Here is a 25,741-nt window from a genome sequence, read left to right on the forward strand (position 1 = left end):
GCGTTAAAATTAAGTAAACACTACAAATATTAAGTTCTATACTCTTATAACTATAGGGTGCAATATGTTAAGCATTCGAGGATATGTAGATTGACCCCATCAAATTCAAATTATAAATCCGACTTTGATCAGTACAATTCATCATATATATATATAATATATATATATTTATTATCTTTTGCTACACCATTTCACTATTTAAAGCCTCTGTACACATAATTTCACTCCAAGTGGGCTCTGTAGAATTTCAGAGTCATTTGCTATTTCAATCTAGACATACATATATAGCCATTTTTATTTATATCTATATACATCTTACTACAGTAATATTTAGGATTTCACGTGAATAGGTATTTTTTTATTTATTTTGCCAACTAGTAGTATATATAAATGAATATATTTATTACTTTTAAAATATTTACACAAACATAAATTTATGCAAATGACACCCTCTGACACTCTAGAACACAAAATTCATGCTTTAATCATAAATAGCACGCAAGACTTTTTAGTCTCGACATAATTTTAATTATTTTTTTGGTGTATAGTTTTAATTCTGCATAGATTTGTTTGATAGCATGCTAAAGTGTCATTATATCAAGTGACACGTTACTTTCAAACCTCTCTATTAGCTAATACCGCAAATATACAAGTGTTCGTTCGTTTTTAAGTAATAGATGGTTGAGGTTCGAATTCTGGATAAGGATTAATCATCCTTAGTTGAGAGTATTTTACCCTTTATAATCAAATTTGATAATACGAATCTAAATTAGTCGAACCTCAAAACAGATATTAAACATAACTACATAGTAAAGTCTTGAGTTTGAGTTACGTAAATTAGGAAAACTTCGAATAAGAAGTGTTTTCCCTTTCATGGACTCTAGTAATTAGAGAATCTGAATTATTGAACCAACAAATTCAAAATGCTATTTTTATGAAAGTTGAAATAATTAACTTAACGTCTTCATTCCTAACTCATATTTATTTTTAGTTACTATACTTGATAACTTTAGCTCTACTCATATTTATTTCTAGTTACTATACTTGATAGCTACACTCATATTTATTTATTTATTTTAAAAAAAGTATACTATTAGAATGGCAAGTCAAAGAAAACATTAATATCTAATACCAATAAGAGTTGGCATTCATAAAAATGTCCTTTACTCCCATAAAATATATAAATAAAAACAACCTGTACATCTTAATATCATTGAAATTTCTGTTAGAATAGTCGTACAGTATATAGATCGAAATTTAATCAAAATTTTAATATAGAGCTTCAAACGAACAAAAATAATTAACATAATAAAGTAAGCACCAAATGTTATATAACTTTATATATTAATAATAATTTGTTAATTCTCTCATAGGGTACAAATATTATCAAACACCACTATGAGGAAAATTACAAACTTTTGAGATTTACAAACATACCCTTCTCCAGATAATTTCCAGTTAGTTATATTTTTATAACAATAAACACAAAATCCCAAAAGCCAAAAATAAAAAATACAAAAAATAAAAAGACAGATGCAATAAAGTAGATTCCTGAACTTCTGTTATAAAAATTTAAAACTTCAGACAACCTAGCTAGCTCCGCCTACATTTAACTAACTCCACTTCCTTTCGTGCTCGGAACTTACTGACTCGATTAATTTTCGTCTTCTTTATTTACCTTAGCATTGACGAAGTTAGAGATTCGAAAAAATCTTCGTTACATGGAATTGTAAGTCCCATGTCATGATCGAATCCAAATTCTTCTTCAGCCTGTTGAAGTAGTGCACGAAATTCTGGCCTTGATAAAATTGAAATTGGAACAATGTACCTTGTTCGATTTTCTCCAACGTAAACTACAAAATGTCCTTTTGGTACGTCCATTGGAAGACCACCTTGTTGTTCGTCTTGATATCCATTTTTCTTACCTAAACTCGAACATCTTTTTAGTATTTGCTTCAACATTGCCCTTTGTGACAACTTGTTTGATTTTCTAATAGCCATTTGTTTGAAAAGAGAGAGAAAAAAATTGATATGAGAGAAATTAAAAGAATAATTGAGAAAATGAGTGTGGTGGAAATGAAAGGAGTTTAAGAGGTATATAAATAAAAAAAATTAATTTTTTTTTATTTTTTATTTTATTTTTAGAAACAAAAGCATGTGGGGTTGGGGTGGTAAAGAAGAGAGAGATAATAGAGGTGTTATAGAAGGGCTCAAGGACAAATGTAAAAAGTGTATGTTGGGAGCCAAAGGCTTTGGGTTTATTACCATTTTGTAGCCTTTTATCAAGACATGTTGGTCCCTTTAACTCTATTTCCAATAAGGTTCGTTCATCCTTTTAACTGTGAAAGATTATATCGAGATAGGTAAGATTTTTTCATCGTTAATCAGATATTATAAGATCATACGTTTTGATTAGTATAAAAAAGAAGAAGAAGGAATAGTATGGAGCATTTTCTTGTTCCTCTTTTAATGAGTCTTATAGCACAGTACTTGTATCTAATATCGTGCAAAATAATATAAATATTTATTCACCCTTGAATTGAGTGAGATATGAGATTTCAAGAGAATAAACATCTTTTCTTTAAATGAATCTTACTTGACATGGATTCAGATTAGTTTAAGTTTTAATGTGAATATAAATATATCAAATAAAAAAGGTCTAGTTAGTGCTATTTAGATTTCGAATGGCTTATTAGCACTTTTGCAGATATGTTGTAATTTTTTAAATTTATGCACCTCATGACATATCATTTTTACGACATAAGTTTATATTTTAGTATTATAATATTTTTCGTGTTACGTCAAGATATGACTTTAGTTTCTTAAGAATGATATACTTCATTATGCAGAAGTTAAACTGGTAAAGGAAAAAAATTTAATATTTACTCATTTGAAAGACAAAAAGAAACAAAAAATATTCTAACGTATTTAAAGAAATACACTTTAATTTTATTAATCTTGAATCCAAACTTAGTGGATTCCTAAAAAAAATGCATGTAACTATTCATACATTATCAAATTAGCGACCTTAAAAATAAGGTAGAGGGTTACACGCTACAAAAACTACTACTCCCTCCATTCTATTTTATATGTTAAGTCTAATTTTATTCGTAAATTTTTCATAAATCTTTTAAATATTTTGAATCATTAATTGTTGTGATTCATAGTACCTTTTACGTAGTTTACAAATATATAAATTTCATTTAAAAAAATTAAAGATTTCATGCGCAAATTTCCGATCAAATTTAAACTGTTTGGCTCTCAAAACATAAAATGTGTCATATAAATTGAGACAGAGAAAATATTAAGTACTAGTACTATTCATTATTTTTTTTTTTTTTTTTGAAAAGGGAAAGTTATTAAAAACAATAAAAATGAAAATAGTTAACAAACAACAATAGGAAATTCAACTCACATATTGGAAACCTAAGAAGTTGTCTTGTTTCAATTAATCAAGAACCTTCCTAGTAATTTTCAATAGTGTCTTGTTATGAACTTGCTATTTTTTTCAACCACATTCCTTAATTTGTCTTGTGGTAGAATAGAAAATACTATTATCCCTAACTTTGCATATTTAATTTTCTTGTTGACTTGACTAATCACAAAATAATTGATTTGAAATTTCATTTGTAATAGTACTTCTTTGATTAACATAAATTAAGCAACTTAACCAACTTTTCAAAGTCAACAAATGTGTAACATGTTACTAAGGCCAACACACACTCCTCTACTTTGGTTTTTCTTCCGCATGAATTCAGATTTAATTAAGTTTAACACTTATATTAGACACCAAAGTGAAATACAAATATATATATCCGCATGGATGAATTATGAATTTTGCTTTTTTTTCCAAGGCTGTGCATAATTCTGAAGGATAAGCATGTTATGATTTTCTAAAGAGAGATGCAAACATTAAAGTTGAAAATATAGATAATTTTTTGGTCTTTTAATCCTCACAAAAGCTACTTCATAAAGAAAAGTATTAATTGTTTCGCAAATTCGCTCTATAACTCTAAACATAAAGTAGTTATAGATAATTTTGATGATTCCAACTTAAAATTTTCATATCTCAAGGTCTTTTACTATTTTCCTTTGAAGGTCTTTGTAATGTTATCAACTGAATATTTATTTTATTTTATTTTTTATAAAAAGAAGCTGTTTTCCTATCACTTTATAATTTTTCTCAAATTGATAAAAATTATATAAAATTCAATATTAAATAACCTTACATAAGCCTATGGAAATTTTAGTAATTTATTTATATATATATAAAGATCAATCTAGATTAGACAAATAAAATAAATTTTTAACGAGAGGAATGGGCCGAACATGCTTTGTTTACTCGCCCTGAGTTTAGTTGGGTTCAAAACCTCAATGGCTCACTTTACTAGCCCAGCTTGACCCTATTGTTAGGCTAATTACTTGAAATTAACATTATCTTTAAGATTATCGAATTAGATAATACATAAATAAATTATATATTATTATTTTTCTCTCAATTTATATCAAGACAACACAGAAATAGAAATAAAGTTAACTTATCATATCATGTTCTCAATGTAATAACATTGATTCTAGTTTATACATAATTAGTGTCAGAATTAATAAATTAAACATGTAGATTAACTATATTGTATAAATTTATAATTTGTCAATTTTAGACTCCCAAAGATTCATGTGATTGACTATTCATCACGTTAGACGTTAACTGCTATAATTCAGATTCGATAGCACTTAAATATAATCAAAGCCTAATATATTTATCCAATTCATATTTTTCTCCCGATGACTCATTACCATAATTTTTTAAATATTCTTCTCTTGTAACTAAGTGACTATGGTATATTTGCGATTCACCCCACAAAATTTGACAAGCCACTCTATACAACAAAAATACATATATTGGACATATGAAATATTAAAGGTAAAAGAGGCGACAACTCAAAAATATAGGAGATTCATACCATTTGAAATGACAGCTTCTTAAAAAAATTATTTGAAGTAACACAAACATCAACGTAAATACATTTATTTTCAAGAGTTAAAGATAAAATATTAACTTTTATGATAGATTTTTACTCCTAACATGTATTTATATTGAAATTTGGTATTCCAAATAAATAAAATACTAGCCATTTGTTGTATTACAATATATTAGTTGTTGTAAAAAAATTATTGAGAGGTATAGAGATTTAAGAAATTTTATTCTAAGTTGTAAAATAATAGGCAAAGTTCTAGTGTCAAAAACTTGATTTTTTAAAACTAAAAATTGAAAAGGGAGATTTACTGCATTACTCATAGCATGACCATACAAGAAAATAGTGAAAATTTATAATATATTAGTTGATTCTCTAGAGCTTATAAAACTTCTTTGCTCAAAAAATAAAATTAATTTAATTTAATACATTAAATTAAATTTTTAAAACAAGATAATATGATTTTGTATATCACTATTATATGTTACTTTTATAGACAAGTTCTATAAATAATAATTAACAACTTAAAATATTTGAAAACTCATATTAAATTTGTTTGACTTTTCAAATTTATAAAAAAAATAATATATATTGAACTCGACATAGACTCGTGCATCTAAGTCAATAAATATAAGAAAATTATTACATATTTATATTAGAAATACATGAAAATGACATTATTGTTTTTCTTAATGTATTAAACATCTAAAAAATTTATAAAAAAAACTGTCAAATATAGAAAGGATATTCATAAATCATAATACTCATAATATCGTATATAAGAAAATAATGAAATGTTTTATTAATTTAAAATGTCAAACAATGAGATAATAATGTACTCTAATATGTGGGGGATTATTTCTTATTCCTTTTTCAGAATCCAAAAAAGCTTCGAGGAACGCATGTACTTTATAATTATTCTTAAGTTCGAAGTAATTAACTTAATTATCACTCTTATTTATTTGCTTTCGTTTTTGGTCCCCCAAAGCATTTAATCTCATTGTTTTATATTAGTTATTGTCTATTAAAAGAAATGTTCGAAGGTTTTAAACAGAAACATACATGAAATTTCTTCTTTTTTTTTAAGTTTATGAAATTTTATCAATTTTAAATTTAGATCACTAATTATATTAAAATATTTTGAAATATTGCTCCATATATTTGCCTTCCAATTTTTTTTTCAAATTCATTTTTGTCACCTAAGTCTGTACCACATTTGGCTACATTGAAAAGTCTGTTTCAAAATCATACGATTAATTAATTAGCTTTTGTTAGTAGTGTTAATACATTTCATCTAATTGATATATTAATTATAAGGACTTCTCACCTAAAATATTACTGTAGTTGATTAGGACATAATTGTCTAAGGAGAGTATAGAAGATTAAAATTAGTCGCATATATTTAAGAATTATATCCTTGACCTTTCTTACTATAATTATAATAACAAAATTCTACAAGTATGACATGATAATACAGACAAATTTAAGATTTAAACGATACGAAGTTATTACTTAATAATTATGATCATGATAAAATATTTAATCAATTGAACATTATAGATCCTTCAATCTTTAACTATAAGTCTTGATTGGATTAGAACCATATGAGAATTAGATCCTTTGATTGAGTGATGAGACCCCCACCCCATGTACCCATAGTAAGCTTTTTTATGACACGATCAACAAGTTAGCCGGATCTATGAGTTGATAGCACGAAAACAGTAAAAAGTGTGCTAGTGAGTCTCAAGCGAAAGAAAGAAAGACGTGAGAAGCATAGAGAGAACTCAAGGACAAGACACGACTCAGATTCCAATAAATTTGATCTTCATTGGCCTTTGCGGGCTTACAAATTGTATCCTCCAAAACAAAAGATCAAGTTCACCCCATCTTTAATATCAAAATTAACAAAATTATATTATAAAAAGAGTTTAAATCATATACATTAATCAATCAGTATTTACCGCCCCTTCTTCCCAACTCCATTCCCATACATAGTAAGTTCTTTTTATGACACAACCCCCAAAATTAATTGGGTTTATGAGTTTTTAACTTCAAAATTAACAAAATTATATTACAAAAAGAGTTTTGAGTTATAATGTTAGTCGTTCTACGTAATAAAATTATAAATCATCAATCAAGTCACCATTATCATCTCATACAAATCACACATTTTAAGAAAACTTTCCTATAAATATTTTTTAAAAAAAAATTATTTATACCGACGATATATATTTACCCCACCATGTTTTGAGGCTGAGGATAATCAATCATCTCCAAATATTAATTTCATACGGCTTCTAGTCCGGCCATTTCAATTTGTCCTTTGTACACCTTTTTTATGTCCTTTCTCTATTATAAAAATAATAATAATTATATATCTTGTCACTTTCCCTTATTTCAAACTATATATTATAAATTAGTAGTACTATTCTGTACTCTAATAATTACTCCAATTTACTTCTTATCTGACAATTATATTATGATGATAATAAAAGTACGTAATCCATGCATGTGCACAAAAGATCCATTGGAAATATTACTACTTGCCAACTATATATTTATTTCAAAATAATTGTTTGGAAGATAAAATTTCGTTGTCAATTATAGGTTTATTTCACATAAATTTGAACATCTTCTAAAAAAGTTTTTTTTCCTTCATGTATACACCAATAAAAGTGCTATATTAGTTATGGACTTCAATGTGATGTCGCTTGTCTCATAATTATATTAATTAAGGAGTTTAAATTTATGAGGTTGTTGTTATATTTATAAGTTGAGTCTACATCAATGTGAAGTTATGAAAAGCCTTTTTGTTCATTTTCTTCCCTTAATTAATAGGTAATAACTATTTTTAATTAAAGTTTAAATTGAGTAAATTTAGTAAGAGTTAAAGTTATCTACAATTTTATATACTACCAGGTCACTCAAAGAAAATCTACATATTTACAACTAAGCAGTAAAAGTGCGAGACATGTATTTATGAAATTAGGGCAAGTTACCTATTGAAATGTAGTGTTTATGATATAGGGCATGTAAAGTAGAACTGATAGGCGTCTAGATTTACAAACTTCTGAATCGTATATTATGTAAATCACGTATTAATAAAAGAGTTTTATAAATTAACTTAAGTTTATATGGAACGTAACGTTAAGTGAGATGCTACAAGTAACTCCACAAAGTGGGCCAGGAAATGGCCTGAGGCAAGCCCATGTTCTGTGAAAGAAATAGAAGAGGGCAGACCCGGCCCCACTCTTCTCACCGAAAGGCAGTTTAGTTCTTTGGCATTTGGCAATGTCCAATTTTGAATACTAATACTATAATATATATGTTTATCAACAATATATATTTTAACTTTTAACGATATATATATATATATGATTTTGAGGCGGTAATTTTTGCCCATGGATTGGTGGTTATGATGTGGTGGATGACGTTGATAATTGTGCGATAATATCAGGTGTGTGATGATAATGATAACGATGGAGGTATTCGTTGTGGTATGGATGACAATATAATAGAGTTAGTTATTCATAGTCACGGTGATAGTAGCCGGTGGTAGGGGAGATAATTGGTGGTGTAAGTGGTTAGTGATGGTGTTTGTATGGTAAGAGTTGACAATACCGATGATTGATAAGAGTAAGATAATTATTGCATAGTTATAATAGATAAATTATTGATCAGATTTTTTTTTTACGATTTTAAGTATATTTTTTTATACATGTGAAACTCATGTTACTTTTGCCTCCCTTATTCATTTAAAAACAATTTCTTCTTTTTAATTTCTTTTTTAATCATGAGGTATAGGTCACTTATGATAACGTATGTGTAAGAAAAATTGCTAGTAAACAAATGGTAACGTATTGAAATCACATATCCCTCACAGTAAATACTAAATAAAGTCCCGTGTTTAAATTAAATGGAGTTTTTTATAACAATATTGTTACGATATACTATTAATCATGCATTTTGATATAGTATTATTTACTGAACAATTAGTTATTAGTTTATTCAATATAATAAAGTATTACATTAAATATATAAATTTGTTATATATGTGTCATTATTGTAGATGATTTTGTGTGTAAAGTTTAAGCTTATACAAAAAAGATTAAATCATTGGTTTTTATGAGTTAAAAGTCAAAGTTCACAATTGTAGCTGAAAATTAGAATAAATTATCAAAAAAATTGTAGCACGAGATTAAATGTAATCTATCTTGATTATGAAAATTATATGTTCTAACTTCTCGTGCTACTGCATTTTGTATGTATCGAACGAGACCAATTCAAAACTCTATTTTCCGAGAAAAAAAGGAGTGTGTGTCTTTTTTTCTCTTCTAGAAGGAAAAGAATTGTATACTTTCATGTCCTTTTTTGAATTGAAAAGAAATATGTATAAGTAGAGATTTTTCAAACCTAGAAAGACATTCAGTTTTCTATATGATACATGCCCAATCAAATATTGAAAGAGTTCAGTCATTAATTTGGAATCACTATATCAACATACGCCACAAGACTGTGAAGCTAGATTCAAATTTGCTTCAAGACATCAATACATACTTTAAAAAGTAATTTTTAAATTAATTTTCAATCGCGTATTTAATGACATAAAAAAATTTAACTAATATCATGCATGCTCTTAATTAATTACACAAGAGAGAGGATTGTAATAAGTTGTTGGATGAGTTCAAAAATTGCTAAAATAGGATATCTTGGCACTGAACTTTTTAAAATATCTCACCAACCAACTAAAAGTAATAATATTTTTGTAATGATGTATATATATCTACTCTTAAATATAGTTTGCTACAATACACTAACATTTATTTCCATAGTTTTTTTTTAATAATATATTAGGTCTTTCAAATATATCTATGAGTTACAAATATATTTTAAAATATGAGATTTGTAATTTTAAAAATGAAACAAATTATCGACTCTTTTCCATAGGTCCACACAATACTTATGACATTGCAACATATGAAAAGTACTGACCTAATAGTATGAGAAAAATTACATTGAGTACGTATAATAACTTCTCTTAAACCTACTAAGTATTTTGTTGTAAGATAAGTTAACGAACATAACAAATAGAAGTGACATAATTATGACTGATGATAATCGTATATATATGTGAAGATATGTACATGTCATGTAATTATTGAATTGTAGTAAAAGAATAATCGAAGCCAAAGACAATAGGGGATGAGGAACCACATGTTTATACTTATGTTGTAACTAAAGAAAGAACAAGGGACATGTTGTAGACAAATGGGTCCATAGCCAACTAGGTTTTATGAATCATCCACGTTTCTTGTTTTTATTTCATGATTTTAGTCACTACATATGTATATATAAGAAACAATAAAACTAATGTATCCATGTAAAGCCACGAAACAAGATGAGATACACACAAACTTAATTATTACATTACTCCTTATCCAAATTGTGATTTTCAATAGTTTCCTTTCTAGCATGATAACTAAAAAGAAGGTGAATAAGTTCTTAAAAAGAAGGTGAATAAGTTCTAATAACTCATAATTTTTTTTCATTTTAACAAATGAATCGAATATGTATTTTGAAATAAAAAAAAGGTTTATGGATGAAGTAATCGGAATGACAAGTGGTTACGGTTACGGAAAGCGGAGAAAGTCGGGAACCGTCGGATATTTACATCAAATTGATATGATTTTTTATGATTAAGTGGTTTAACGAAGTGAATATAATATAAATAAGGTTATTATAACTTGCGATACGATGCATTTGAAACATCAATTTACCACTCATGTTAAATTGTTAGTGGCAATCAATTTACCACACGTGTTAAATTGTTAATAACCGCGGGGTCATCGATCACTACTAAAGGCAAAGTCCGATTCTAAATTTAAATTTATGAGTTCTTAACTAGTTAATATATAATAATAATTGATTTCATTTCACGACCAAATATTTATAGATATATGATGGAAATTTTAGTACATATGTAGAATTTACACAAAAACTACTCGTATGATAGTTTCACTTTGGAATCGACGAAAGTTTATGGTGTAATCAATAGGATCTCTTTATCATTAATTAGAGGCCTTAAATTCAAACATTAGAAATGAAAATCATTCCATTGAAACCACTTTCTTATATATACATAACATCAATCCAGATTAATCGAACCCCGAAACAAGTATCAAGACACCTAGGACTATTACAATTGGACTTTAGATTGTGTAATGGTTTTATAGTTTGAAATGGGCTAGAAATTAAAGTAGTTTCTCAATAACACCATTTGAAGAGATGGTGAAACAAACCAATAAATATGAAGCCCAATACAATCCAAATTGTTGATTGCCTCCTTCATGAGCCCAATATTATATTGATAGCCTATATTTGATGAGGATGAAGCAAAGATTTAATTGATCAATAATGTGCTTATAATTTTGTATTCCGATCACATCAATCTCTTTACGAATATTTCAAGATCTTACGAGATATCAAAAATGCATATTACTTTTTATTTAAGAATGAAATAGATTTTAAGATAGAATAACTTATAAAAAAAAAGAGCCCTAACTAAAATTGTATTTATCGTATAGCATCTCACAATTTTTTGATGGGTACATTTATGATTATCCTATTTGTGATGACCCTACAAACGTGTACTCTAATGCGACAACAAATTGAGTTTTAAAAATGGTGAATCATGCTTGTCTCGACATGAAATTTAATAGATAATAAATTGTTAAATTAGACTGTATAAATATGACGATTCTTCTACACACTCATAACTGTAATATAATCATAATTCGACAAACATTTATGTTTTTATAATAAATACGTATTTGATTATTAAAACGTCGAGTCTTATACACACTCATAACTAGAATATATCGTATAGCATCTCACAATTTTTCGATGGGTACATTTATGATTATCCTATTTGTGATAACCCTACAAAAGCGTACTCTAACGCGAGAACAAATTGAGTTTTAAAAATGGTAAATCATGCTTGTCTTGACATGAAATTTAATAGATTATTGTTAAATTAGACTGTATAAGTACGGCGATTCTTCTACACACTCATAACTGTAATATAATCATAATTCGACAAGCATTTATATTTTTGTAATAAATACGTATTTAATTATTAAAACGTCGAGTCTTATACACACTCATAACTAGAATATAATAGCCTCTTAAAATTGATACCTATATTTAACTTTATTAAAAATGATTAAAGTACAGAAACAACCCTATGTAATATGTATTCTCTAAATCTCATCGAATGTAGGAAATAAACTGAGAATATGATTCCTTACTAATTTTAGGATTTGTTATTTATATTATTTATTTATTCATGTTAGAATTTAGTAATTAGGTAGTTCCTAATTTTAATTTACTTTGTGTTTAGAATTATAGTTTTCTAACCCTAGTTTACTTTGATTGTTAGGATTATGAATAAATGCTTATTACATAATTTCAACATACGAAAATTTCAGAGCTAAATAAAGTCTTTTACCTATCTGAATAATTTTATTTTTTCAGCAAGGGAGCGTTTGGTAGGCTGCATTAAAAAAAACAATCCATTATTATATGTGGTATAATTTAATACTATGTTTGGTAGGAATGTGAGCTCTATATATAACTAATCCATGGATTAGTTAATGTATTCTACATGGAGATATTAGTAATACATAGGATATAATGCCATGGGATAAGCACATAAAGACAAAAATATCCCTCAAATCTTTTAAATTTTTATTTTAATTTCTTGATTTTATGTTTTATATATGTACTAGTAAAATTATTTAAATAAATTAGTTTACAAATTATTTCGAGAGACTTATTTGTAACTAAATATATCTAATTCAAATCAATACAAATTTAAAATGTGAGTTATTTAACATTTACTAATTAAAAGATAAATATATCACTAATTATTCGTATTTTAAACAATTTTAAAAAACTACATACATATTAAAATTATAACTTGCAAAATTTTTTATGTGTAAATGTACATGGTTTATTCAATTTTATAATTGTTGACTGTCTTTATAATTTTAAAAGTAGTTGGTTTATCTTTTTTAAATTTAAGATTGACATTTTATTAGCGATCAATTTATTAATATGAAAATTATTTATCCTCAAATAATTCTAGTAGAAAACTGAAAACATGACAACAAAATTATTCTTCTCATAGCTAGTTAGAATGTCATAAAAGAAATATTTTTCGATAATTATCTACCTTGACCCAATTACATAATAACATAAGAGTATAATTGGAAAAGAGATTTTTAAAGAATTTGATTTCAAATACAAGTTGGGATTGGAAACAATGAACCAAACACTTGATAAAAGTAAACCCTGCATTACTAATCCATGCGTTATTCATTTTTGTACCAAACGATCCTAAGGATATTATCATCCTAATAATTCCGTTTTAACGCTTCTACTTTTATTGTACAAAAATAACCCTACGTATTCTCTCAATTTCATCTAAATAAGGGTATTATTGTCCTAAAATTTTTGTGCCCTACAAGATCTCTCTTGAATCGGAGCCCCGTCATCCTTGTTCAAACAGGGTAAATACATCTCTCCTAGGGTTAGGGTTTAGTTTCAGTTTCTAAATTACTTCTCTTTTTCTTCAATTCTCAAATTTTCAGTTTCATTGAATTGAAGGCTTGAGAAAAGTGGAATTGAAGGGGATTTGAGAATCCCATAACTATGGGAGTTCCGGCATTTTACCGATGGTTAGCTGAGAAGTATCCGATGGTTGTGGTGGATGTGGTAGAAGAAGAGGCCGTTGTTATCGAAGATGTAAGAATTCCGGTGGATACAAGCAAACCTAATCCCAACAACATCGAGTATGATAATTTGTATCTGGATATGAATGGTATCATTCATCCATGTTTTCATCCCGAAGATAGAGTGCGTACTTTTTTACTCTCGTCTTTTATTTATTTATAGTCGAAATGTCGTCTCCTTTTAGCTGAATTGTGGAGCTAGTTAATGGTTTGCCGATCCCAACTAAATTGAGTATGGTCTTTTGAAATTTATGTACAATTGAGCAGAATGTGGGTTTGTTAGAGATTAAATTTTATGTATAAGCCAAGAATTTTGCTAGGTTTAAGGAACAAGAAGGAAATTTTAAGATTTTAATAAGCTTTGAGATGAGCAAAATAGCTGCTAATTGTATGTGTGATGTTTAAAACAAGCTGTTTGTGTATATATATCTTGTGGGTGGTGGAAATTTGCATGATTGCAGTAGGTTGTGGCCACAGTAAAATTGTCGGGCTGTGAAAATTCATATAGTGGAACAAGCTTATTTGGATTGAGCCATAGATTGATAGTTTGGCTAGGAAGGAATATTCTTGTTTCACTTTAAGATATGCTTATGTATTGGTGATATTTTCTGTCTAGAAAATTATATGTTGATTAAAAATGTAAAATGTAGACTTCTTGCATGCTGCTATTGTACTATCCATGTACTATCCATTTTTTCATCATGTTTCTCATTCATTTTGTAGCAATAAAGTAAATAGAAAAACTTGTAGTAAGAGGATGTATCAGTTTTGGAGTTTTTGAAGATATACATGGTGTCCAAAATTAAAGCTCTCAAAGAAACAAATGGTGTCGTAAAAAAAAGTTTGGGCACGCCTATCTTAGTTATCTACTGATTTAATGCTACATGTGTCTATTTCAAGAACAGCTTTTAGACGTACAGAAATTAATCATTTGTTTTACTATTGTACATGATGGTTTTTATTTTGTTTGAACTTAGTCTATATGCATAATTTTAGATTTCTATACTGCCTGCATAATCAATTGGTTTTGTTCCCTTTTGGGATGTTTTATCTGAACAACATTAACTTGACCTAATTTCCACCTGTCTTTCCCCGCTGTAATAAATGGGAAAATATAAAAAGAGGTGGGAAAGTTCTCTTTTGATGGCCAATTTTAAATCATATCGGATACTATTTCAGGATTCTGGACTTAAGTTTAGCTCTGTGTGTCTGTATGTTATTTCCATCTCTTCTGCATAGTCTTCTAACAAACTACACTTTTTTATGCAGCCCTCTCCTACAACATTTGAGGAGGTCTTTGAGTGCATGTTTGATTACATAGACAGGCTTTTCTCTATGGTGCGTCCTCGAAAGCTGCTATATATGGCTATTGGTGGGTAATAAGGTCGATTTGTATTTATGATAGTATGGATGCTGTATTTTGGATAAAAGTGAATTACATAGCAGAAGTTGGATGACGGAAAACAAATATCATCTCAAAAGTTTGTAAATGGGGGATATAACAAAAATGGTATTGTGAAAGGGATCTAAAATGTGTGTTAATTAACTCCTTTATACCGATTTCCAACTTCTTAGATCACATAGTTTAACATTCCTATACATACTTGCCAGTGCACACATTTCCTTCTCTAATATATTGATCTCCTATTGAATAATTTGCCTATACAGTTAATCTATGTATTTTACATAATTATAAGTTGACTGAAGATTTTAGTTCTAATTATTGACTGATATCTGTGGTAGATGGTGTTGCACCAAGGGCAAAAATGAATCAGCAGAGATCTAGACGTTTTAGATCAGCAAAAGATGCTGCAGATGCGGTATTGCAATTTTAAATTTCTGTAGGAATTTATTTTCAACTTCAAAGTTTTTAGGGTTTTATCTCATGGAATCACTTTTAGGCAGCTGAGGAGGAAAAGCTGCGGGAGGAATTCGAGAGAGAGGGTAGGAAGCTCCCCCCAAAGCAAGAGTCACAAGTTTTTGATTCAAATATCATCACTCCTGGAACTCAGTTCATGGCCACATTGTCAATTGCTCTTCAGTACTATGTTCATCTTAGACTAAACCATGATTCGGGATGGAAAAATGTCAAGGTATCTTTTGATGTAAATTCGTTCTGTTTATATTTTCATTGTTTGTTTTCTTTGGATACTCTTTCTTGTTTTTCCCTGTTAATGATGTTGAATTATTACCGTACTTATTATTTCAATTACTGTTTGAAGGTTATACTTTCTGATGCAAATGTTCCTGGTGAAGGGGAGCATAAAATTATGTCCTATCTTCGACTCCAAAGAAATCTTCCTGGTTATGACCCAAATACACGTCATTGTCTCTACGGTTTGGTATGTCTTAATCTTTTAAAAGTTGTTTGCAATTTGCACTCATAACTTCTTTCTGATTTCTCTTAGTTTATGTTAGATAACTTATATATCTGATTCTGGTTCCATATGACAGGATGCAGATCTAATCATGTTGGCTTTGGCTACTCACGAAGTTCACTTCTCCATACTCAGAGAGGTTTTACGCTCAACTTAATTGTGCTCTAGTTACACATATCAACAGTTTAGTTAGAAATGATTTTGAATAGGACACTGGAGTTTTTTTATGTTCACAAGGAACACATTCTGAGTTTGGATAGAGAAGATTCTCCTTTCTTTTCCCTTGTTTTTTTTTAAATTCTTGATGTTGGTTGTGGTTCATCTTCACCATGACGTTTCGTCATATTTTGGATCTCTTTTTAGAAGTCTTGTGGTTTATCTTTTACTTCACATCTCATTTGACGTATCCTGCGTCTATGTGCCAGGTTGTATTTACGCCAGGTCAGCAGGATAAGTGTTTCCTTTGTGGTCAAATGGGTCACCTAGCTGCAGATTGTGAAGGAAAGGCGAAACGGAAAGCAGGAGAATTCGATGAGAAAGGCAATGCTGAGGTTGTGGCAAAAAAACCTTTCCAGGTACATTTGAATTGAAGATGTTCTTGATGAAAGAAATATAATATATGTTATTGACAAGTAACATCTGTAATTTTCTTTACTAATCTTGTCCATCTGTTGCAGTTCCTCCACATATGGACTTTGCGGGAGTATTTAGAATTTGATATGAGAATCCCAAATCCTCCTTTTGAGATTGATTTCGAGCGGATCATCGACGACTTCATATTTATTTGTTTCTTTGTTGGAAATGATTTTCTCCCACACATGCCTACTCTTGAGATCCGCGAGGTCTGTTCTTTCTGGAATTGATTTCGCTTGTTTTCTATAGCGGTGGCTATGTCTCTTTACTGTACTTCTGAGTATCTAAATAAAGTAGAATACAACCAGTCATGACTCATGCTCAGATGACTTTGTCATCTTTTAATGCGATCATTGTTTATCTAACCTGAAGAAATTGTCACTTCATATTTTACACCTGACACTAAAAAAGAATTGTATCCTATGATGTTGTCTATCTCTTTTGTTGAGTCAATGATTTGTTACTTTTTAATCTAAACTTGGGATTTGGATTCAATGATTTTGAGGGCTAGCTTTGAGGCAAGCTCAACTAGTCATCTTTCATAAAGTAAGAGGCCGTGACTACATTTTGGGGTAACATGATGACAGGAAACCTTTTTTCCAGCTCTAAATTGCTTTACTTTGTGAAAGAGACACTTGGCAGGGTCTTGCTCAATTTCTTTTTATGAAATAGGAATAGATGACATGAACTGTTATTTATAACATGTGTGGGTAACTGATTTGTAAGAAAGGAACCTTTGTTAACTTTATCACTTAGATGAAAAGCTAGCTTATTAGAACTTATGTATTAAATAGTGCTACATGCCTCTAGGAGACGAAAAACCCGTTGTTTGCTCTGGCAATCCCCTTGCCTATGGAAGGGGATATGAGTGAGAGAGAACAGAAGAACTGATGGGTAAGAAAGAAAGAGAACAAGTAAAGAGTGAACTGGAGGTTTTAACTAGCCAACTTGGAAAAGTCTTTTCTCCCATGGCTGGCGACTGAGTGAAAACCTTCCTTTCTATGTTTTCCTCTTTCAGCTATAAAACACGAACTTATAAATTTTCTAGATATTTTGTTTTCGAGAATCTGTTACCGGCATCCAGTAATGAAGTCTTTGTCTCATAAGAATCCCCTTACAATTGTCTGTTAGTTTCTTGTTTTGAGAAGGTTGTACTATGACTTCTTCATATATGTAATTTTGATTGTATTATCCTGTTCAGGGAGCAATAAACTTGTTACTGGCTGTCTATAAGAAGGAGTTTAGATCAATGGAAGGTTATTTAACTGATGGTAGCCAGGTATTTGGTTGTTTTCCATAAGCTGATAGATTTAAATATTTTATGTTCTCCTAGTAATTTTTAGAACTTTTACTGGTATCAATGAATTGATTCCTTTACTACTTTTCCAGCCAAATCTTAGCAGAGTAGAACATTTCATTCAGGCCGTGGGATCATATGAAGATAAGATATTTCAGAAAAGAGCGCGGTTACATCAGGTCTGCTCTTGTCTGACCAATTCCTTGCATTTTCTTTCGGAATTTAACAAAAGGAACCTTTCGGTATTGCTTTCTGTGTAGTTGCAGATCTTTGTCTCTTGAGTAGTATCTTAACATGTAAAACTTTTCTTGCTGCTCTGTCCTGTCTTCATACATCAGTTGAAATTGATAAAGAGAATAGTGCAAAAAATTTGGGAAGGGACTGGAATTGTTTGATGATTCTTGATGTGTGAAAAAACTTAATCTTTGTCTTTTGATTGTAAACTTGAGTAGCATCTTAACATGTAAAGCTTTTCATGCTGCTCTGTCCTATCTTCATCCATCAGTTGAAATTGATAAAGGGAACAGAGCAAAAAAAGTGGGGAAGGGACTGGAATTATTTGATAATTCTTAATGTGTGAAAAACCTTAATAGCAGTGTTAGTGGCACTAATTTAACTTCAAAATTTTTGTGGTGAATTTAGTGAAGATTTTTTTTATGTTTGACTTTTGCTGCTACTTTCAACACAATTGCCTTTGTTTGAAGTGTTATTCTGCAATTAAACTTTTCTATTCTATTCTAATGCAAAATCTTCTTTGAGATGAGGCTTTCAATATTTTTTGTTGTCAAGCTCTTTAAAGTGTCCTTTCTTGAATCTAGGACTCTGTCCTTTTGATTGCTTACTAGTTACATTATATATTAAAAATAGGTACTTTTGAGTATGGGTCTTCTATTGCATGTAAATGGGCAGACATTTCACTTTTATGTTTTAATTTTTTCCAGAGACAATCTGAGAGAATTAAGCGTGAAAAGGCCCAGTTAAAAAGAGGAGATGACTCTGCTCCTCGAGCCGAACCTGAATCTTTGGTTCCAGTTGCTCGGTTCAGTGGTTCTCGGCTTGCTTCAGGTCCTTCTCCTTCTCCCTATCAACAAGGGGCAACTGCAAGACGTCCTCAACAAGGAGGAACTGTAAGACGTCCCCAACTTCAGCAAGGGACATCAAGTCTTTCCGTCCTCGACTTTCCGAATGAATACTATGAGCCTGTTGATGATACAAGATCTATTTTTCGCACCAAAAAAGCTGCACGTTTGAGTTCTGATGCCACGATAGGAGCTGCAATTGTTGAAGCTGAGGATAGCCTCGAAACTGAAGTATGTTTTCCTCCTTAGTTAGGGGCATATATATGTGATTCTTACTAAGCTGTGTCTGATGTACTTAGCTTTGTTTAGGTCTCTTGTAGGAGTGGATAGTGTTATCTTACCTTCGCCCTTTATTTGCTGCATGCATTACTTTCATTCCCTTTAAGCATTTCTGAATGCCATCTAACACAATTTTTTGGTTTGTGACATCAGGTGTTAGAAAACAAAGAAGAACTGAAAACAAAGCTAAACAAGTTGATCCGTGAGAAGAATGATGTTTTTAATTCAGAGAATCCCGAGGAAGACAAGGTGTGTAAACAACATATTCCTATAAGCTTTTACAAACTCTTAAGGTCAGGTTGCTAGCGGAAGGGCTTGATGTGATCCAAGAGATCAGGAAAAGAAATTTTGAGTTGATAATTTATAACTTCTGAGGTGTAACTGAAAATCTATAGTTTTGATTTCACGAGATCTATGTTACTCATTTTGCCGTTCTTATCTGGAATGGTCAAGTAAACCTACATCAAACTAACATAGCATGGGAGGGATTGCAGAGATCCATGAGTTAAAGCTTTCTGGTCATGTTTTACAAGTCCATTAATGAAATTTTCAGTCAAGCCTATACCGCTTGTCTAATTCTTAACTACAATATACAACTCAGATAGTGATGCATGTATCAGCATGATGTGCTTTCAAGTTTGTCTGGAAGTTGATTTGCAGAAAAAGCCTTTGGAGTCATTTAAGTGTATAAAATGGTTTAAATGGCTGTTGGTGAATTTTCGATAAATGCAAAATTTACTAGCTATACATATTTACATAGAATAGACTACATGATTGTAACCACTTCTCTTATGTTAATTTTAAAATAACTGTTGGTGAAATACTCATGAGATCTTGATGATTATCAAGAGTATATTCAAATAGATGTGATCCACCCGAAGTACTTGAGATTGTGATCATGGAATGCTAGGAGGCATTTTAACGGTTATTAAAATATAAGCCCATGCCATATCATGTACTCTCTGCATCTTCTTGATGCCTTTTGTTGAATCTAGTTTATCAGGAAAAAAACCCAGTGCTAATCGACAACTTAGTAAGGCTGGTGTGTTTTTTTGGATCTAACATCTTTGGCAACTTATAATTGTTAATACTTTTAAAAACTGAAAGTAGAAGTCAATTTTTGCAACTTTTGTTGTTGCCTTTTACATATTTATGCTGGATTCTGATCTGATTTGTCTCTACAGATCAAACTGGGAGTGCCAGGATGGAAAGAAAGGTATTATGAGGAAAAATTTTCTGCAAAGACACCTGAGGAGATGGAAGAAGTACGAAAGGACATTGTAAGTTATCTAAACTTGAGTAGCATCACTATTGATGAAGGATAAACTTTTAGGTGGTTGGGATTTTACAACTCGGCATCTTGGAATAGATAATTTGTCGCATCTAAGTTAAAACACAGTTTATCTGTGGTTCAAAATACTTTTAGCTGTCGGAATACACGATTCTTTTGAGCTATTTTTCCATGTGAGAGGTGCACTCTGGTGGCTTTTGTAGTAATGGATAGGTCTATAATAGATCAATGCCTGGGAGGTTTTCTAGATGCCACAATGTTACATTCAAACTCATCAATGATAGCCGACCTAAATCAACTGCACACTTCAGCTGTTGAGGATAAAATCCAGATGGATTGTTTTTCGATGAATTTTATCAGTCTTAGGCAATTGTGCAAGGTTTAGTTTTCTGTATGCATCTGCATCCATATGAAGGTGATTTCAATCTCGTATATGGTTTTTATCTTATTAGGTCTTGAAATACACAGAAGGGTTGTGCTGGGTTATGCACTATTATTACGAAGGTGTTTGTTCCTGGCAGTGGTAAGTTCCCCCTTTGTGATACTGGAGTTTTTCGTGCATCAGTGCATGCATGTGGATCTATGATATGACATGAATGATGTTCTAAATAACATGACTGTGCATAGGTCTTTGACTTATATTCAAGTTCTGTCCACATTTGTGCTCGCACAAATCAATTTGTTTATTTTAAATTTTTTTTGATAGTTTTATCGGTTACTTAACATGCTATCTTTTATTCTTCTTTTCCTTGAAAAACTGGAACATTCTTTGTGCTAGAAACAAAAAATGATGTGGAGATTTAATAAGATCAAATGTGTTGTGCAAAACAATAGTTGTGTTTTTGATTTCACTGCTTCAAGTTTTTCCTCTGCAGGTTTTATCCTTATCATTATGCTCCTTTTGCTTCTGACCTCAAGGGTCTTGGGGAGTTGAATATTACCTTTGAACTAGGTTCTCCATTCAAACCATTCAATCAGCTGTTGGGAGTTTTTCCTGCTGCCAGGTTTATACCTCACTTTTGTATATTTCATACTAGATGTCTTGCTGGAGGGTGCTGACTAGGTTTATATGCAGTTCACATGCTCTTCCTGAACAGTATAGGCAATTGATGACAGACCCAAACTCTCCAATTAGCGACTTCTATCCTTCTGGTATGACATCATGTTTCTCATTTTGACAAGTTACTTATTGTAGATCTGTTAAATTACTTTATAATACAGGATAACTCGTATGCCATCTGCCAGTATTGTATCTTGCTTAGAGCTCTTTCCCACTAAATGAATATCTCAGACCTTAAAATATATCATGCCTTAATGTTGTTGACAGATTTTGAGGTGGACATGAATGGGAAGCGCTTTTCATGGCAGGTACTTGTTAAATTAATATTTTTAAGAACAGTATTCTCATATCTTTGTACCGGCATCAGTTACCTTTATAAAAAACAAAAATTATCTTTGTGCTGACTTCTTTCTTAATGTGAAGGGCATTGCCAAACTACCTTTCATTGATGAAGCCCGGCTCCTTGCAGAGGTTGCAAAAGTTGAACATACCCTGACGGTATAATGTCGTCACTTCTGAATTGAGTTGAACTAACTATCTTAGTGTATCCATTTTACTAATCTAGTCATTTTCTTGCAGGAGGAAGAAGCACGAAGAAATTGTGTGATGAATGATATGCTTTTTGTGTCATTATCTCACCCTTTGTCTCCATACATTTTTTCTCTTGATGATCGCTGTAAGCAGCTTACAGACGATGAACGCGTTGAAGTGAAGGAGCGCTTGGAACCAAAAGCAAGGTTTGTTTTGCTATATGACCTATGTGACTCCAGCCGGACCCCTTCAATTGTGTTTTGAAGTCGTAATCTTCTGTCTGAATTGGGTTCTCTTTTCCTCTTTCTGCATGATTCTTCTGTATTTAGTCTCTCTCTTTTTTTTTTGGCATACTAAATCTGTATTACTGTTGTCTATTGTGAGAAAACCTAGTTTGAATCTCAATCATCAAAGTCCTGGGTGGACTCTTCTATTTTTTTCCCTAATGGTGCATGCAATGCTGGAATGTATGTCAACATCTCCCTTTGCTTAGGAGATCCTTGTCCTCCAATTTTTAGCCTTTGCTTATGTATTTTTTCTGCATACTAAATCTGCACACTATTGGTCTATCGTGATAAAAGAAACTAGCTTTGAGTCTCAATCGTCAAAGTTCTAGGTGCACTCTTCTGATTTTTTTTCTAGTGCGGTGCATGCAGTGGTGGGATGATGAATGGCTTTATATCCCTTTGTGTGGGAGATCCTTGTCCTCTAATTTTAGCCTTTCTTGTCTCTATCTGAGCTTGGTCTTTGTGTTTCCTTTTTCTATTTGATTTTTCGGTTTTTTAGATGGCTCTTGTGATGAAAACCTAGCTATCTCAATCACCAAAGTCCTAGGTGGACTCTTCTGATTTTTTTCCTAATGGTATGCAGTGGTGGCATGAATGGCTACATATCCCTTTGCATGGGAGATCCTTGTCCTCCAATTTTTAGAGCTCCTATGGATGGGTTGGAAGATATTATGGACAATCAAGTCATGTAAGAAACCTAGCTTTTCACTGAGCATCTGTGTACCAATTGATGGTACTGACAAATGATAATATTTGTACAATTTCTGATCAGCTTTGTGGCTCTTTCATTTTCAGATGTGCAATATACAAACTCCCTGATGCCCATAAGCACATCACACGGCCACCTAAAGGGGTTATTTTTCCAAAGAAGGTAATTTATCTGAGAGATCCACGCTTTGTCCTTTCATTTTGGGGGGAGGGTAAGGTGGAAGACCATACCATGTTCTTGACTAGAAAGATATCCTAAGATTTTCTTTGTGAATGCTTCCTCTGTCCTAGATATTTTTTCTCCTGGTTAAGTATTTCAACAACCAAACCAGGTATTGGTCAAACCACTTTTCTGATATATTACATAATCTCCAAATTTCTAACCATTTGCTTGATAATACATATCTTATCTTGAAAATGGCTTTGACCAAAACATATTTTGATCGTTGAAAACTCAATTCTTGAATAAATATGGGTGGAAGCAGTTCGTGAGAGTAATTGCTGAAGCAAATTTTAATAATTGACTGGTAGCCAAAGATGCATATTGTTTTATTTTCTTAAAAATAAATTTATTCATTATACAAGTGTGATTAAATAAACCTAATAAGCAGCTTGCCCGAGTCCTTTTCCCAACTGTTAAAAGTTAAATCAGGCTTTGAGCAAACAAAACAGCTTAGGTACTCCGCAATTTCTCCTTCTCAGCATTGCTCCTTTCCTTTGCTATTGAGGTTCCTTCAAAACCATTGCCTCAAAGAGCCCTGTCCCCCACAAATTCTCGCCTCTTCTTTCCACTTTCACATGTTAAGAGAGAATGGTCTTGTAGGTTCATTGATCAAGGTTTGACAGAACTTAGGAACTTCCTGAAATTGAAGATACATATCATTAATTGACATGTATAGTTGAAATTTGTTAGAATTTTGGACTTTGAAGCTGAGACCCCTACTAGGCTATATAGATGTAGTTCCTGGAGGGGTGATGCTCGCTTAAAAAGGAGAGTGGAGGGGTTCAAGTACCTTATGTTTTTTTTATATATGCTTGACCTGTATATAACAGAAAACCTGCATAGTTTTTAGTTTCTTTTTTTCCTCACTTATGCTGCATCATTACTATGCAGATGGTGACATTCAGTGATATAAAACCTGATCCAGTGTTGTGGCATGAGGATTCTGGGAGGAAACCTTGGGAAAATGGAAGGTTTGTTGTGATATGTTGGTTGGATGGAGATGTCTAATGATGCCAAGTTGTTAGTATGTCTATATTGTCCATTAAATTTCATGTAGCTGTGTACTTCATTTCAGGAACCACCACCCTGGCGGAAACTCTGGTCGTCACCTTGGAGAGGCAGCACACAGGCTGGTTTCTAATAGTTTGCAGATTAGGAGTGGCCGTGGGGATAATTTACATGCTCAACCAGGACCATATCCTTCTGGTCCTTTTCCTTCCTGTCAAGGATACAATGGTCAGGGACATGTTCGCCCTAATTTTGATTATTCTGCTCGAGATGACACAGCTGCTGCGCCTTATCAGTATGATCAGAGTTACCACCCTGCTTATATCCCAGCGGCTGTTGATCCATATAGTAGGGCTCCTCCTCTGTATGAGATGGGTGGCCAACCTGCCCCTCCTAGCAGGGATTATCATAGACATGGACATCAAGCCGCTGTGACGCAGCAAAATGTTGGATATAGTTATTCTTCTCATGCCAATCGTCAGCAGCATGTTAGCCAATCACCAGTACCACCAATTGATCATTTTCACCAACAGAGTAGATACAGTAGTTACCCCAATTATCATGAACCTTATGAGCCAGGAAACTATCACCCACCTTATGAGCCAGTAAGCTATCACCCACCTTATGAGCCAGGACCCTATAACCCACAGGATGGTGGATGGGCTCCACAAGTAAACCAAAATGCTGGTCGGGGTTATGGCAACCCACGTCCCTCCAGCAATCACTTCTCGGCTTTAGGAAGAAGAAACGATAGAGGGCCACCATCTTCAGGCTATCGCCGTTAGAGGTATCATCATTTTTGCAAGTGATGGAGTTTCTGACTTAATACAGAAAAAAGAATAGAAGAGCTGGTAGAGTACAAACAGATATTGCTGGCTGATATGTAAGTTCAGGCGACTTTACAGTAATGTTGTACAATGTAGGTATCTTGCATAGCGTTTTACCCGCATTCTTTCTCTTCCTTTCGCTGTTATGATATAGTTGAGCTTCTTTTAATTGACTGAAAAATGTTGGATGAATAAGATTATGCATTTTTCTCATAAGCTATGAGCTTTGTTTGTAACATCTTTTTTGCTTATTGAGAAAAACTTTTAGCGTATGATTTCTCTTCTGTGCATTTTATTCATGGTGTGCCTATTTGGTTGTTGGTAGATTTTAATGATGTATATTTGTGGTAAGAATTAACTTTATTATACACA

The 25,741-nt window shown here is 31.4% G+C and overlaps 2 protein-coding genes across 3 annotated transcripts; one reads left to right on the plus strand and one right to left on the minus strand.

The window, feature by feature from the left end:
- Positions 1 to 1,314: 1,314 nt before the first annotated feature.
- Positions 1,315 to 2,081, minus strand: LOC107017106 (auxin-responsive protein SAUR50). The gene has a single exon (XM_015217383.2). The coding sequence runs from the start codon at positions 1,999 to 2,001 to the stop codon at positions 1,675 to 1,677; it is 327 nt and encodes a 108-aa protein (XP_015072869.1). The 5' UTR covers positions 2,002 to 2,081; the 3' UTR covers positions 1,315 to 1,674.
- An 11,480-nt stretch (positions 2,082 to 13,561) lies between these two features.
- LOC107017976 (5'-3' exoribonuclease 3) lies at positions 13,562 to 25,644 on the plus strand. Of its 2 annotated transcripts, none has more exons than XM_015218293.2 (23): positions 13,562 to 13,892; positions 15,038 to 15,140; positions 15,512 to 15,588; positions 15,670 to 15,861; positions 15,991 to 16,110; positions 16,223 to 16,285; positions 16,572 to 16,721; positions 16,824 to 16,988; positions 17,981 to 18,058; positions 18,169 to 18,255; positions 19,018 to 19,386; positions 19,588 to 19,683; positions 20,619 to 20,714; positions 21,178 to 21,248; positions 21,601 to 21,729; positions 21,801 to 21,877; positions 22,053 to 22,093; positions 22,209 to 22,283; positions 22,365 to 22,522; positions 23,187 to 23,291; positions 23,399 to 23,474; positions 24,426 to 24,505; positions 24,610 to 25,644. In XM_015218293.2, exons 1-23 carry the CDS (start codon positions 13,689 to 13,691, stop codon positions 25,325 to 25,327), a joined length of 3,330 nt encoding a protein of 1,109 aa, XP_015073779.1. In that variant the 5' UTR covers positions 13,562 to 13,688; the 3' UTR covers positions 25,328 to 25,644. The 2 variants fall into 2 exon arrangements, with proteins under 2 accessions (XP_015073779.1, XP_015073781.1); XM_015218295.2 differs by having other exon boundaries at positions 13,833 to 13,892; positions 15,038 to 15,106.
- The last annotated feature ends 97 nt before the right edge of the window (positions 25,645 to 25,741 follow it).

This window comes from Solanum pennellii, chromosome 4 (assembly GCF_001406875.1).
Source record: "Solanum pennellii chromosome 4, SPENNV200".
NCBI lineage: Eukaryota > Viridiplantae > Streptophyta > Magnoliopsida > Solanales > Solanaceae > Solanum > Solanum pennellii.